Source organism: Peromyscus californicus, unplaced genomic scaffold (assembly GCF_007827085.1).
Source record: "Peromyscus californicus insignis strain IS unplaced genomic scaffold, ASM782708v3 Scaffold_4__1_contigs__length_199733344, whole genome shotgun sequence".
Lineage (NCBI taxonomy): Eukaryota > Metazoa > Chordata > Mammalia > Rodentia > Cricetidae > Peromyscus > Peromyscus californicus.
In genome coordinates this window covers 14,551,838-14,568,094 of record NW_026294562.1, presented here as the reverse complement: position 1 = coordinate 14,568,094, position 16,257 = coordinate 14,551,838, and the positions used below count along the sequence as shown (strand labels likewise).

General features: G+C 40.9%; 1 protein-coding gene across 2 annotated transcripts in view; it reads left to right on the top strand.

The window, feature by feature from the left end:
* The first annotated feature begins 422 nt into the window (after positions 1-422).
* The window catches only part of Slk (STE20 like kinase), a 57,996-nt gene continuing 42,161 nt past the window's right edge, over positions 423-16,257 (top strand). Inside the window, exon 1 of one of the 2 annotated variants that reach the window (XM_052761993.1) lies at positions 423-764. In XM_052761993.1, coding sequence (XP_052617953.1) covers positions 615-764 — 150 coding nt within the window. In that variant the 5' untranslated portion in view covers positions 423-614. The remainder of the gene's footprint in view (positions 765-16,257) is intronic. The other variant, XM_052761992.1, reaches the window with a different exon arrangement.

Below are 16,257 nucleotides of genomic sequence, written 5' to 3'. Positions count from 1 at the left end.
CGCGAGCGCGCGGTGAGCGGGGCGCGTGCCCGGGACGCGCGGGCGCGCGGCGAGTCGGCGTCGGCGTCCGCGCGCGCGGCGGGCCGAGGCTTGTGTGGGCTGGAGCAGCGAGCGAAGCGGCGGCGCCCCAGAGCCGAGGGGACGCGCGGGCCTGGCGCAGCGGGAGCGGACGGCTTCGGAGCGGACGCGGGGCCCCGGCGGGACAGCTCGGCCTCGCCGCTGGGCGCCTCGCGGGCGCCGGTCGCTTCCCGGGCCCGGAGTGGCCGCCGCCCCGGGAGACGCGCGGTGACACGGGCCTAAGGCGCCGCGGGCCGCGGGCGTCCGCGCCGTTCGGCCCGGTGCGGCCCGGTGCGGGGCGGGGACGAGCGCCGGGGCAGGTGCAGCCCCCCGGGCCCGCGAGCGAGGTGTCCACGGCGCCGCTCGGCCCGTCCCGGCTCGCGGCGGCCGCGCGCCCCCCTCCGCGGCCGGAGCTCGGTCGCTGCCCCGCCTTCTCCGGGGAGCGCCAGGCGGGAGCGGCCCGGACCCCGGGCTCGCGCGGGAGACGACGCGCCACAAACTTTGCCTTTTATTGTTCCTAGCCCTTTAAGTGCTAGGGACTCTGCTGGGCAGGAAAAATGTCCTTCTTCAATTTCCGTAAGATCTTCAAGTTGGGGAGCGAGAAGAAGAAGAAGCAGTACGAGCACGTGAAGAGAGACCTGAACCCCGAAGAGTTTTGGGAGATTATAGGAGAACTGGGCGACGGAGCCTTTGGGAAAGTGTATAAGGTAAGAGGGAGAAAACGGGAAGTTGGCTTAGGAGATGAAACGGTCGCCTGGCCAGGGTGGCGCGAGGACCTCCCCCCCACACCCCTTCCCGTGGCTTGCCCCCTCCTTGGGCTTTATGCATTGAAACTTCAGCTCAGCGTCGGAGCACTGGCTCCGACGACGGCAGGGTCTACTGAAGACACTGGGGCCGGATGCACTTTCGAGAGTGATGGTGTGCAGTCCACCCTGTCAAACTTGGGAAGAAATGAGTGTAATTTAATGGGAGGGGCGGGCGGTTGTGGCCCCATAGTATTTTAAAGTGGGAAACTCTGTAGGCTTTTCAGTGTGCTGATGTTTGTTTACCAATGGCGTTTGCGTGTACGCTTGCACCCAAACGGGTAACTTTTGGGAGATAGGGGCATGTAGCTGGCTGTATCTATAGTTCAAATAAAACAAAAACAGAGTGATTGCCAGTTTGCAGTCTGTCCTTGAGTTGGTTGCTTGGCCACATGGAATGGAATTTCTGACAGAAAAACTTCCAGAAGAAAATCTGCATTTCATCCTAGTTTCTAAATATAATAAGCATTGGCTCTACCAGTGCTTGAGGAATTAAAAAACTACACCCGTATTTATTTATTTCAATAGAGGTTTGATGTTTCAACACCAAGGTGTGAATGTTAACTGTTTACACTGTCCTAGGAAGTATATGAATGATGTCATTGGAATATTTACTTCCTGAAGGGTGAGGTTCTTATGAGCCGCAGTTTAGGGGAAGGATCCACAGGGTTGCCTAGAAGTGAAAACATAAATACAAGACTTTTCAGTTTCACGTAATTTGGTCCCTGTAAAAATTCTGGGAAGTGGTCAGGTCAGTAAGTAGTAGCGTCCACATTTCCATGGATGAATACACTGAAGCTCAGAAATAGTTCACGACCACATGATTCAGTTTAACCTTGGACTCAGGTCTTCTGTTCCCATATGTAGTAGTGTGTTTTTACTTAAACTTCATTTGATAGAAGCGTTTCCCCTGCTTTCTAAGCATAGTACACTTTATCTTGTAATGTGTACCTTGAATGCATTCTGTCAAAATCCCAGCCCTCATTTTTTATCCAGTCTGAAAGACACACTTTCTTTGCTCTGAGTGTTTTCAGAACACCTTGTTCACATGGCTACTGTATCACTTGTCATATATTCTAATTGACATTTATATATAATAAGGTTAAGGTCCAAAGTTTCACATTTGAATCTGTTTCTCAGCACTTGCATTTCCTCATGTATTTGTTGAAATGAAATAGTCTATGTTATCTTCCGATGAATGCTGTTGAGAGTTGTCATATAATATGGTTTCAGCAAAAGCTTACTCTATAAGGTGTATGGTAGGAAGGGCACGTCGTGTGGTTGGAAAATCATTCTGGGGAGACTTGTTTAGTGCTGACTGTCAGAGCCAGCTCGGTGGTCATGGACAGAATAATCACCACATCCGACTTCTGTTTTCTTAGTTGTAAAGCCTTAGGTTCCCTTGGATGTTTCTTGGCTCTTGCCACCTGCTAATGTCCTCTGAGTATGCAGTTTCTGAGGAGAGGCAAAGATAAACCCACAAAACATCTGAAGCTTGTAGTAAGAAGTGGGTAGGTGATCACGGGCAGTTTTCATGGTATGAAGACATTTCATCAAAGAGAAAACAGCATAGGATTAAGAGCATGGGCTCCTCCTATACCAGAATATTTCTTGCTCTCCCACATAGCAGTCTGTGACCTTGGCAAGTTACCTATATATTCAGTGATTGACTGCCCTCATTGGAAGGCCTACTTTTCAGTACTTGTAGTATAAATATATAGAAAGTATAAGGCACCCAGAAGGGGTTCAGTAAACGATGGAAATTACTGCCATTATCTGTAGAGGTCACAGAAGCACAGTGTGGTATGGGAGAGGAAAAGGGACCCAGAAGATAACAAGCTATTTCTATGGCATAGGCAGATTGTGCCGTTTTTCTCTGCAGAGGGTCATGTAATAATAATCCTATTGCAACGTTAGTTGAAATTTCCCGCAAAATTTGAGACTTCATGTAGCTCAACATTACAAACTGCTTAAGCATAATTCCTGTGGGCTTAAAGATTATGTTTTACAATAATACTGAAAAACACAAGTTCTTTGCATTTGCTTTTGAGGAATTGGGCATGAGTTTTGTTTTTGTTTTTTTAAACAAAAATTTAAATTTAAGCTTATCTGACTTTCTGGTCTTATTTTTCATTTTCTAAAAGTTGTTTATTTTTCAAGATTTTCTGGAAGTTGTAAATTTATTTGAGGGAAACTAAAGTCCTTTTTGTGGGGTGAATGCTATCATCATACCTTACTTAATATTTGTGGTAGTGTGCAGTAGACAACTATTTTAAAACTTGACTCCAGCTACCATGTGCTTATGGAAATTGAGGACTATTAAGATGTTAAGTTGTAACTAGGAAATCATGTTATGTACTTAGTTTATTGAAATGGGCTTCGCATCAAATAGCAGCAGTCCTTCCACACAGTCCACATCTGTACAGTTCTCACATAGTCACCTGGGTGCTTGTAAAATCATCACTGTGTAAGTTATTTTTCCTTTTAATGTAGTATGGTTGGATGTGAGTGAAGATATCCTAAGCATTATCTTACCAGAAACAGAAAAATAGTGACATAAAAATACACATTGAGTGGCATGTCTGGAAAACTGTTTTACCTGTTAAAGCAGTTGAAGCTGAGTCCTGGCTGTGTCTGTGTGGCAGCTGACAGGGCTATGTCTTTTATTTATTTATTTAATTTTTTAAATTTTATAATTTAATTTAATTTTACATATCAGCCATGAATTCCCCTGTCCTTCCCCCTCCCGTCCCCCAGGGCTATGTCTTTTAGAAAGCAGTGAAATATGTAATTCTTGTATTGAAGAAACACTGAAACATGTATGTGTATTTAGCAGATAATAAAGTAAGTTTACATTGACAGCAGCAGGTTCAAGACATTCTGTTGCACCTCAGACTCTCCTTAAATTACTCCTTTATTTGCTGTGTAGTGTAGCTTTTAGTTGTGCACCTCTAAACAGTTTAGTTTCATGTGTTTGAACATTATAAAAATAGAATCCTATCAAGTGTACTCTTATCTTCCTTTTCAGAATAGTATTGTTAGTTATGTGCTCTTTGTTATCACCTATTGCTGTAGTTAGTTGATTTTCATCGCTGTATAGCATATTGTTATAGAATTGTAGTGAGTCTTTCTCTGTCCCGCCAGCCAGCTCCCAAATAATGACATGGAGACTTATTATTAATTATGAAAACTTGCTCATTAGCTTAGGCTTGTTCCACTAGCTCCTAAATTAACCCATATTTTTATTAATCTACGTTCTACCACTTGGCTTTTACCTCTCTCCCATTCTGTGTGTCCTCCACGGTTTGCCTCTCAATGGTGTCTCCTCTTCCTCTTTCTGCCAGGAAGTCCCACCTATCTCTCCTGCCTAGCTGTTGGTCATTCAGCTTTTTATTACACCAATCACAGCAACATATATTCACACAGTGTACAAATATTCCACAACAGGTTGTATCTCAGTCATTTGCCATTTTATTGTTAGTGAGCATATGGGTTGTTCCTAGTTTTCGACTCTGACATAAAATGCTGGGATAGTTCACCAAGACTTAACTCAGGAGTAGCATGGCTGTGTTTCTAGAGCATTATGACTTTAATTTTACTGAATGATGGCAAACTAATTAAGCTATTTTATATTCCTACTGGAGTATATAAAGATGTCTTTGCTCTTCATTCTTGTTCCCATTTAGTATTGTTAGAATTTTTGACTACCTGATTATTAATAAATGCTTTTTTATATGTTTATTGTAGTTTATTTGTGTTCCATTCTCTTGTTCATTTTCTTATTAATGTCATTTTCTGTCTCTATATAGTATATGTATTTGTAGTATAATTATGTATATTATAAACATGTGTACATATCTTTATTTTTTTTTAATTTTAGCCATTTCCTGGTTATGGTATCGTAAATATTTTCTCATTTTATGACTTATCTTTTTATTTTCATTAGAATGTCTTGACTGAGAGACTTCATGTCAGTATAGTACAATTTTCCAGTTTTTTTCTTTTCTTTTAATGTTGTTCATTTTTAAGGCATTCGTTCTTAAACCAGTATCATGAAGATTCTACTTTATCTTCCAAAAGCTTTAGAATTTTTCCTTTAGCAGGTCCACAGTTTGCATAGACTAAATTTTTGTGTGTGATGTGAGGTCGGAATCCAGTCTGTGTGTTATGTTCCCTTCCTCCCACCACGAATACTTAAAGTTCCAGAACCATTCAGGTTCTTTCCCTTAAGGAGGGCCGTCTTACTGCCCTGAACTGTTTTATCTACCATATACCTTGTGCTTTTCGGCAGTTTTTACTTTAGCGGTCTAGTCCCAGCTCACTATTCCACTGTCTTAGTTAGAAAAGCATTAAAGTAAGTCATCCTACAGTAAGACTACCTCCTGTTTTTTCAACGTCTAGGATATTCCTGGCCCTTAACACTTCCATGTATATTTTAGAAATACTTTGATTGAAATTCAGAAAAACAACTATAAACCATTGTATTATTTTTGAGAGATTTTATTGAATTTATGAGTCAATGTTGAGAAAGTTGACCTATTTTCCTATGTCTATATTTTCTCTCTGTTTATGCCTTTCCTCAGTAATGGGTTCTTGTTTTTTTTCCTGAAAGTCTTGGGAGCGCAAACTACTTCAAAAGCGTCCTTGCTCTTAGGATTTCCTCCTTGATTTTGTGTGAAACCTTTAGTGGCCTTTTGAGAAAGGATCCATGGAAAGCATGTTTTTAGACTTTGCTTGTTGGTGTATCTTCTGTTTATAATGCTGAAAATGGTGTGTAGAATTCTACTTCAAAACAGGGTTTCCTAGAATTTTTAAGAATGAGAATTTTTCTGACTTCGTTCCATTGTCCTTTGGCTTCAGGTGCTGACGTTGAAAATCTGATGCCAGTTTGTTTCCTGATTGTGATCCTTTTGTTTTCATAGCCTTTAGGATTGCCTTTCTTTTTATACCGTTTTATGATAATGTGACGAAAGTGTACACCCTCCACTTCCCACCCTGTTCTGCTGGCCTTAGTCCTCTTAGTGCAGAGGCTCATGTCCTTCACTTATATGGCATTTTCTTATATTATTTATTAGACAATTTCTGCCCCTGCCCCCAGTAGCTCTTGTCATGATTTTCATATTCTTTGTCTCCAAATTTAGTGGATACTTAATATCCTACTTGACTTCTCGGGAGCTCTTGGTACACTTGACCATTCTTTCCTTTCTAAAGCCTTTTATTGGCTTTTATTTTCCTGCTTCTTCTGTGTCTACTTTCCAGGCTCCTTTGCTAGCTCTTTTGCTAAAGGATATTTAAGTGTTGAGTTCCTGAGAATTTGGGTATATCATTTTCTTTTTCTTTCCTCCCACCTCCTCTCACCTCCTTTCTCTCTGTAGCTCTGGGTAGCCTGGAACTCCCTATGTTGATGAGGGTGGCTTTGAATTTACAGGAACCCTTCTGCTTCTGCCTCCTGAGATGTGCTGCCACTCCTAGTTCCCTTATCTCCTTTGCTTAGGAGAGCCTATTTTCTCCCATGTTTTAATTACCACTTAAGGCAATTTAAGTCTGTGCTCAAAGATTGTTCTTGAAATTTAGATCCACACATCAAGCTGTCCATTAGCTATGTCTCTACTTTTTTTTTTTAAACAGGTCTTGCTGTATAGTCATGATTGGTCTTGAACTGGTGATGTAGTCTAGGCTCCTTAGCCTCCTGAGTGCTGGGATTATAGGCTTTAATTTATGTGGCTGGCAGTAATTTATAGTTGAGTTGATGTCTAACAGATACCTAGAACGAAGTCCAGAACATGAGTTCTAATTGTTGGCTCCTAGTTTATTCCTGTGGTCTGTTTAGTATTTACTATCTGGGGCTGCCATTTGTGTAGACCTACAGGTCTTGGGTTGTTGTTTAAGATGGGGGCCATAGCACAGTATGGCTTCTGAAGTTCTCTTCCAAGTTCTGGGATTACTGTCATAGACTTTCTAGAGGTTATTATTATTATTTTTAATTTTGTTTTTCAGTTAGCTTATAAAGTAACAGGTTTCCCTATGGCTTTCATACATGCTTCGATTTGCCTGACCCTTTCTGCTAACCTTCCTCTTTTGCATGTTCTTGTCCCCAATCCTCCCTTTCCCCTTCCACTTTAGCAGCTGGTTGTTTACCATCACCAAAACTTGTGTACATTTTGTTTTAATCAATTTTCTGATTAATTTGTGTGTGTGTGTGTGTGTGTGTGTGTGTGTGTGTGTGTGTGCGCGCGCGCACGTGCAGGTCCTCATGCCACAGGACCAGTGTGGAGTTCAGATGACAACTCTCAGGCGTTGATCCTCCCTGGGATCCAACTCTCGTTGTAAGGCCTGCTCTCCCGTGCCTCTCTACCTGCTGAGACATCTGACTGGTTAGAAACCTATAAGTTACACTTAGTAAACAAGCCCTGGCACACACACACACACACACACACACACACACACACACACACACACACGCTCTTTCTTTCCCTCTGATTTTTTTAGAGAAAACTGCTCTACCTTATATGTACTCTTACAATTCTTGTTCCTATGTTTTGGACTTGATATAAATGTATTCTTTTGTGTACGTTTATATTTTTGATATAATGAGTGAGACTTTATGTCTCATGTAGTCATTTGATTTTTTTCTATAGTATTAAAATTTTTGAAATGCTACAGTTTACAGTTTATTCTTTTGTTGGTAGTCATTTGGATTGCCTTTACTTTTTGTGTATTAATAGTAAGATTAATCCATGTATATATGTTTTTTCTCATGTATATGTGTTTGTGTGTGTATGTATGCAATTATGCCTGTGTGTGGGCACTTCTGTGTTGGGGTGTGAGTGTACAAGTGTGCAGAAACTCAAGGTTCGATTGCACTCTATCTTATTCATTGAGGCAAAGTCAGATTTCTCAGTTGAACTCAGACTTGCTGGTTGAGTTAGTCTGGCTAGCCAGCTTGCTCCACAGGTCCTGTCCACCCTTTCCTAGAGCTGGAATTACAGGCAGGGCACATGCCCGCATGGAATTCACATGGTGTTTTGGGGATTTGAACTCAGATCTCTATGCTCCTGGTAAGCTCTTTAATCACTGAACTATCTCCCCAGATAGAAGGTGTAGCTGGAGTTTTTCTGCCTGGCCCACAGTCAGGACAAATCTCTCTCACCTGCCAGTCCCACAGCCGTCAGACCCAACCAAGTAAACACAGAGACTTATATTGGTTACAAACTGTATGGCCGTGGCAGGCTTCTTGCTAACTGTTCTTAAAGCTTAAATTAATCCATTTCCATTAATCTATACCTTGCCACATGGCTCGTGGCTTACCGGCATCTTCACATGCTGTTGTTTCTCATCATGGCGGCTGGCAGTGTCTCTCTGACTCAGCCTTCCACTTCCCAGCTTTATTCTCCTCCTTGTCCTGCCTACACTTCCTGCCTAGCCAATGGCCAATCAGTGTTTTATTTATTGACTAATTAGCAACACTCTTGACAAAAAGACCATCCCACAGCAAGAAGGTCTCTCTATATAGTCCAGACTAGTATAGAACTTTTAAGCCAGGTTGCCCCTGATTTTGTGGTCTTCCTGCCTTTGATTCTCAAGTGTTGAGAGTGCAGGCTTATGCCATCTAGCCTGGCATCATCAGTATTCTTGTATAGTTTTTGTTTTTTTTTTTTTTTTTTGGTGCATACCTTCATTTGTGTTGGATGTGTCCCTGGGAATGGATTTTCTGGCTTTTAAGTAGTTATGCCCACCAGGAGGACACTGAAGTATTTTAGTAAATTTTTTGATTGTATAACTGAACATCATGGACTGAGGAGTATAAAGAGTGGAAACTTATTTGGCTTATGATCTTGGAGTTAGGATCATCCAAGAGCTTGGCACATCTGCTCAACATCTGGTGAAGGCCTTCTTTTATGGCAAGAACCATCACATGAAGACAGTAAATGTGTCAAGATTTGCCCGATAGCCTATTTCTCCAGAAATTCTTTAACCCATCAGTGTACTCTGGTTACGGAAGCAGGTACTGACTGCACAGTGTGTGCAAGGGAACTCCTTGGACTTGACAGAATGATCTGAAGCTCAGCTGTGGCAGAGCCTTCATCATCCTGCTGTCCCCTAAAGTCCCACCTCCAGTTACCATAAATGTGTAAATTTGGGCATGAAGTTTCCAGCATATGAAGTTTGGAGGCTATGTTCAGATTTTCCCAGGCTGTCCTGTGTCCTTAGGCTGGGGTGATAATTCACACAGTAAAGTGCTGGTGAGGGCCGGAGTACAGTCTCTGAGAACCCGTGTCAAACAGCTGTGATCCCAGTGCTGGAAAGGAGCAGACGGACAGATCCTTGGCCAGCTGTCCTAGCTAATTGGTGAATCCAGGCCAGTGAGAGACCCTGTCTCAAAAAACAAGGTCACCAGTGCCTGAGGGACAGCAGTGAGATTGTCTGCATGTCTCCACCCACAGACACATGTATTCGTGTACCTGAACATACTTAAATGTGTGTGTCTCTCACACACATACACACACACACACACACACACTCTCTCTCTCTCACCCAGCTCTTTTCACAAGTCAGTAAGAGAAACAATTCTTTTTGCCAAGGTCCACGGGTGTAAGATGTAAGATGCTGCTGTTACTATATAATGTTGCATCTTCATTATAAGAATTGGTGCTATTATGTTCTAAAATAAGAGTGGGAATGGAAAGGTTTTTTGTTTTTTAAATTTCAGAACTGCCCCCCCCCCCCCCCCCCCAGGTTTTTCTGTGTAGCTGTGGCTCGGAACTCACTCTGTACCAGGCTGGCCTTGAACTCAGATCCACCTGTCTCTGCCTCCTGAGTGCTGGAATTAAAGGTGTGGGCTACCACCCACTAGCTTCAAAACAGATTTTTAATGATTGATACTAATCTGAACTCTGCTGAATTTATTTTCTTTCCTCAAACTCTATTTTAGAAGATTTTAAGTGAATAATTCATCTCAAGATTATGAAAAGAAAAATGTCAGAAGCAGGACAACTTGCTTTCTACCCCTCCATTTTTCTTGTTAGCTTTCTGCTTTTCTATATGGATATAATTAATTACTCAATGCACATACAGGGCGTAAAACATATTGACCTTTTTTCTTTTAATCTATAAGATAGTCAGCTTTGCTAGTTTATCCTTGTATTGGGTCACACGTCTTTGTAATGTGCTTTATCATCACTAGCCTGCAAATAATGACATGGAGACTTATTAATTATGAAAGTTCAGCCTTAGCTTAGGCTTGTTCCACTAGCTCTTATAACTTAATGCTGTGGGATAGTCTTTCTGTACGCTGTGAATGTGTGTTGCTCTCATTGGTTGATAAATAGAGCTGATTTGGCCTATAACCAGGCAGAATAAGGCTGGGCGGGAAAGCCATATGGAGGGAGCTAGAGGGAGAAGGAGGGTGGAGTCGGGCAGATTCGATCCAGTTGCCCAAGGGAACAAGATGTCAGAATTGGTAAGCCACGAGCCATGTGGTGATGCATAGATTAATAGAAATGGATTAATTTAAATGTAAGAGCTAGCTGGTAATAAGCCTGAGCCATCTTTCTGCTTCATGTAACAAATAAAAGTTACATTAGTGTATCTAAGGGCTAAAAGTGTAGTTCTGGGCACTGCATGCTTAGTACCTGAAACCTGGAGCAAAAAAAAAAGGGGGGGGGGAGATATTAAGCATTTTGCCTCATGTATTCTTAAGAACAGTTACATTTTATTTCTTTTGTATGCGTGTGCATGTGTGGATGTGCATGCTGTGGCACACTTGTGGGCTCAGGACTGCTTGTAGGAATGGAGTCTCTTTCTCCTAGGCAGGTCCAGGGATCAAACCCAGGTAGTCTTGGCAGCAGGTGTCTTTACCTGCCGAGCTAGCTCTGGCTCCTTAATGTATTCTCATAGTTTTATAGTTTTAGGCCTTATATTTAAATTTTTTTATGTTTTGAATTAATTTTTGTATGTGATACTGGATAAGGTACCAACTTGATTCTTTTGCACATGAATACTAATTTTCCTAGCATGATTTATAGAAACAGTTGTCTGTCCTGTTGACATCCTTGTTGAAGATCATGACCACACACGCCGTTCATTGATCAGTGTCTATTTTTATACCCTGCTACACTATTTTGATTACTATAGTTTGTAGTAAATTTTGAAATAAAGAATTATGAATTCTTGAAGTTTGTTCTTCTTTTTAAAGATTTTGGCTATTTAGAGTTATTTGAAATTTTATATTTTAGGATGGCCTTTTTTATTTCTGAGAAAACTTGAGGTTTTGTTAGAATTTACATTGAATGTATAGATTGCTGTGGGCAATATTAACATTTTAACAATTCTGTCTAATCCATGAACATACAATGTGTTTCCTTTTTTTTTTTAATGTCTTCATTTCTTTTCAGTATTGTTTGGTTGTTTTCCCTTTCTGTCTTCTTTATTAAAATGTTTTATTATTTGCGATGCAATTGTAAATGCAACGAAGATCCTTAAAATCTAAAAGCATTTACATCTCTTGAATTAATTCTAGAAGGTAGTTTACGTTTGTCTTGTTAAGTATATATCTTGAAACTCTTTGTTGTCTCAGTTTTCCACTTTCTAGCTCTCAGTGTTGCTTTTAGCATGTTCAGGTCATTCAGAGTCAGTAGTCTGTGAAGTAAGTGGGACAGTGATATAACCTGAGAATTGGTAGACATTTTAATTGTCCTTATGCTCTGGACAGTTGGGGTCTTACTCTTTGTTTGGGTGGTAGGATGAAACCTTTGCCTTTCAACCCCCAGAACCAGAAGCAGCCAAATTAACAGGACCAGTATTAGGATTAGTGAAGAGACTGAGTGTGTTTGTCTTTCTTGCTTTCCTTCCTTCCTTCCTTCCTTCCTTCCTTCCTTCCTTCCTTCCTTCCTTCCTTCCTTCCTTTCTTTTTCTTTTTTTTTAAAGATTTATTTATTATGTATACAGTGTTCTGTCTGCATATATCCCTGCAAGCCAGAAGAGGGCACCAGATCTCATTACAGATGGTTGTGAGTCATCATGTGGTTGCTGGGAATTGAACTCAGGACCTTTGGAAGAACAAGCAGTGCTCCTAACCTCTGAGCCATTGCTCCAACCTCCGTCTTTCTCTATCTAATCTTACTGTTTTATGATTTCATTCATATTTATCCTGTATGGGGTTTAACCTTTCTCTTTAGATTGCTACCTTTGTGGGGCTGGAATCAACTTGATTTTCTTTATAGATCTTTATCATTTCTTTTCTCCTTTTTTAGGCCTTTAATTTCCAGCTGAGATTATTAAAAAAATATTATGTAGTCTCAGAAATGTAGAACTGTAGAAAGAAAATAGGATTTAAAAAAATTTTCTCACCACCCAGGAAGTGTAATAACTGTTAAAACAATAGTGTAGGAGAGTTTAGTTTTTACCCTCCTTCATTTAGAACATAAAATCAGTAGAGAACTCAGGTAAGTTATGCTTTCCCATGGTCCTCTATTTGTTTATGTAAAACAGCCATGCTATATTGATATGTTACAAAAATAAAAATACAAGTTTGAATGTCCATGGTTGATCCTTGAAACCTTTTATCAAAGGAAGTCACATTTTAAATTAATTTTTACTACTTGTTAACTTACTCTTACTTTTTATTAACATTTGCTTAGTTATCTCATGAAATCTTTATGTTGGGCAGGTAGAACATGTGTTTAGCTTTTGCGAGGTTGTCGGTTCAATCCCAAGCTGTGTATTAAACAAGACAAGACAAAACCAACTAAAAACACCTTAAAACTTCAAATTAGGAGTTTGCGTGCTTTTGGTTATTGTGTAGATGACTTTTTAGAGTCATGGTATTTATTGGTGCTTATTTCGGCTTGGGTGTTTTAGAGCTCTCTGGAACCAGATTCTAATGAGTGATTGATTAAATTATTTTAAGGTAGAAAGTAAGAAGCCTGGCACTTTTCCCCCTTTCTTTTTTTTTTTTTTTTTTGCTCCAGGAATTAGAGCTAGGGCCTTTCAGGTACTAAGCATGCAGTGCCCAGAACTACACTTTTAACCCTTAGATACACTAATGTAACTTTTATTCGTTACATGAAGCAGAGAGATAGCATTGTTGGTTTAATCATTATATCTAGGGCAGTGGATTATAAGAATTTGTTACAGTAAAGAATTTTAGGGATTACCTAATACTGTCAGTTTCTTTTCTCCATTCTGTTCACTAGGGCTAACACTTTACAGTGCTCTCTCACCACAAGCTGGCTCAGGTCTTTTCGTCCTGCAGTGTTGCAGTAAAATGGTAGGAGAAGGGCTAATCTCTCCCGGGTTGATTTTTGTCTGCCCCAGAGGAAAGTAAATTTTAGTTACTGACTCAGCTCTAGTACCTTTTTAAGGGGGACAAACTTAATGCTGTGTCTTACCAGTTGTGGTGTCTCTCTGTCTCTGTCTCTGTCTCTGTCCCTCCCTCCCTCCCTCCCTCCCTCCCTCCCTCCCTCCCTCCCTCCCCAACAACTCTGAAATTGGTGAAGTGGGAGGTGTTTTGCCAATGTTTTATAGTGGCTGTCGGCTAGGTCTTTGTCACTGTGTAGCCACTCCCGAATCACAATTTACATGTGTCCTTAGTGTCATACAATTACAATTCCTTGGTATCTCAGCCTCTAAACTATTTTAAGGATCTTATGAAGAAGCAGTGTAACTCCTACATAATTAAAACTTTTATGTGGAAAGTTCAAGAGGGCATCAGCATTATCACCTGCAAAATGGGAGTCATTATCTTCCAGATCTTGGAGAGGATTTTGGAGTACTTGTTTAAGAGATGCTGGACCTCACTCAGTGTGGTGTTGTCAACGCACCAAAGGTGGAGGAGGCAGGAGGAACCCTGGTTTGAGGCTGGCAGCAAGATCCCATCACAAAGCTAACCAATCACCTATCCATCCATCCATCCAACTGACCAAAGCTTTTAATGATCAGAGGATGGTAGCATAGGGGAAATACAAACATCAGATAATGGTCAGTAAATGTAATTCAGAGGAGTCAAATTTAAAATTTCATATATTCATAGGGATAATAGATATACAGTAGTAATTTGGACGAAATTTCTGGATTCTTGGCAAAATTTTAATTAGTATTTTCTTCTTTGGTCCAGAAAATAATAGCACATCTTTTTATTTGGCTTTTACTTTTGAGATAGGGTATAGTTTGGGTTGTCACTCACTATGTAGCTCATGCTGACCTCCAACTTGGAAGAATCCTCCTGCCTCAGCTCCCCAAGTGCTGGGAATACAGGCATGTACTAGTATACTCAGCTTTATTTTTTCCAATAATAATACATCTTAAAAGGAATTCTAGATTGGATAAAGTTTGATGGATTATGGTATCTATCTAGAGTGGCAGGTAGCAATGCTGACCTGTGTAGCAATCTTTTTATCTAAAACATATTCTCTGAACCCTAAACCTTAGTAGTAGTTCTGTTTTTTCCAGAAGGAAATAAAACTTAGCAATAATCTATTTAGGAAATTCCCATAGGGAAGCCGATGCCTTCATTTTCTTTTACCTTCCCCGAGAAATCTCCAGTGTACTGATTTTGTTTTTAGTAGAAAGAATGCATGTCTATTTAAAAGAATTCAAATACTGTAATAAATACAAAAGTCAGGAACCTCCATCTTCACTGTTAAGTCATCAGTGTGTATGTCTGTGATCTGTCAGCAGGTGTGCGTAGCTTCCATATGGGAACATTATATACTAGGGCAGTTTTTTTTTTTTTTTTCCCACTCAGCCACGTGTTATGGCTACCATTTCATTTAAGAAATGTTAATTGATTGGTCAATCCTAGTGACTGAGTTTCCATTTTAGAACTGTACTATGTGATTTAAAGGAGTTCTTGCTAGGCTAATCAGTTTTCTAGCATCATTGTAAATAGTGCTTTGATACCATTTTTATGTATGGATGTTTATTGTAAGAAATTGTGTTTTTGTTGTTGTTGTTGTTTGTTTGTTTTTTTTCAGTTTTTTGAGACAGGGTTTCTCTGTGTAGCCCTGGCTGTCCTGGAACTCACTCTGTAGACCAGGCTGCCCTTGAACTCATAGAGATCTGCCTGCCTCTGCCTCCATGAGTGCTGGGATTAAAGGTTTAAAGCCACCACCTCCTCCTGGCTTGAAATTATGTTCTGATGATTTTTAAGATAAATTGTAAAAAGTAGGATTTTTTTGTTTTTTTTTTTTTTTTTTGTTTTTCTATTTTGTTTTTGAGATATCATTTCACTGTATTCTCCTGGCTGTCCTGCAACTGTGTAGGGCAGGCTGGCCTTGAATTCACAGAACTGTACTTGCCTCTGCCTCCAAAGTGCTGCTGGGCTTAAAGGCACTCGCCACCACGCCAACTTGCAGGATTCGAACCTGTGTTTATTCACACACACATCTGTTAGTACTAGTGTTTGCACTTGGTCTTAGCTGAGAGGCCAAGAAATGATTTTTAGTAGTTTTAAAAGCTTATCACTCTGTTGCTTTAAAGGTAACAATGCAGTTTTGATAAAATAACACATAATATTAAAACATCTTATAAAAACAAACTAATTAGTATTTTAAGGTCTGATTCCTAACCTTTAAAAAAGTGATCTTGGGGGTGGGTGAACCCCAAGATGAGACACTTTCCACAAAACCTGGTGACCCAAGTTCAGTTCCCGAGATCTACATGCCAGGAGAGGACTGACTTCCAAATGTGTACCTTGCTGTGGAGCCCCCATGGGACTAGACTAGGCCCTCTGGATATGGGAGACAGCTGTTTAGCTCGAACTGTTTGGGGGACACCTGGGCAAGGGGATTGGCATTCATCCCTGGTGCATGGACAGGCTTTTGGAAGCCCGGTGCCTGCCTGCGCTGTGCCACCTTGAGCAGCCTTGGTGCGGCGGGGAGGGGCTTGGACCTACCTTGGCTAGGTGTGCTGGGCTCTGCTGGCTCCTCATGGGAGACCTTGATTTGGAGGATGTGGGGATGGGGGTGGCTTGGGAGGGAGGGCTGGGAGGGGTGGGAGGAGGGAGGAGGTGGGATCTGTGGGTGGTATGTAGGGTGAGTAGAAAATTTCTTAATTTAAAAAAAAGTGTGCCTTGGTGAGTGTTCACACACAACAAAATAAATAAAATGTAAGCTGGGTGGTGGTGGCACACTCCTTTAACCCCAGGACTTGGGAGGCAGAGGCAGGCAGATCTCTGTGAGTTCAAGGTCAGCCTAGTCTACAGATCGAGATCCAGGACAGGCTCCAAAGCTACACAAAGAAACCCTGTCTCAGAAAACCAAAAACAAACAAACAAACAAAAATAAAACAACAACAAAACCAGATTTTGTCCTACTACTTAGTCAAAACCTTTAATATATAAATGTTGTAGGTGAGAAATTATTCAGCCACAGGGGTAAAAAATGGAAAACAGCAAAAT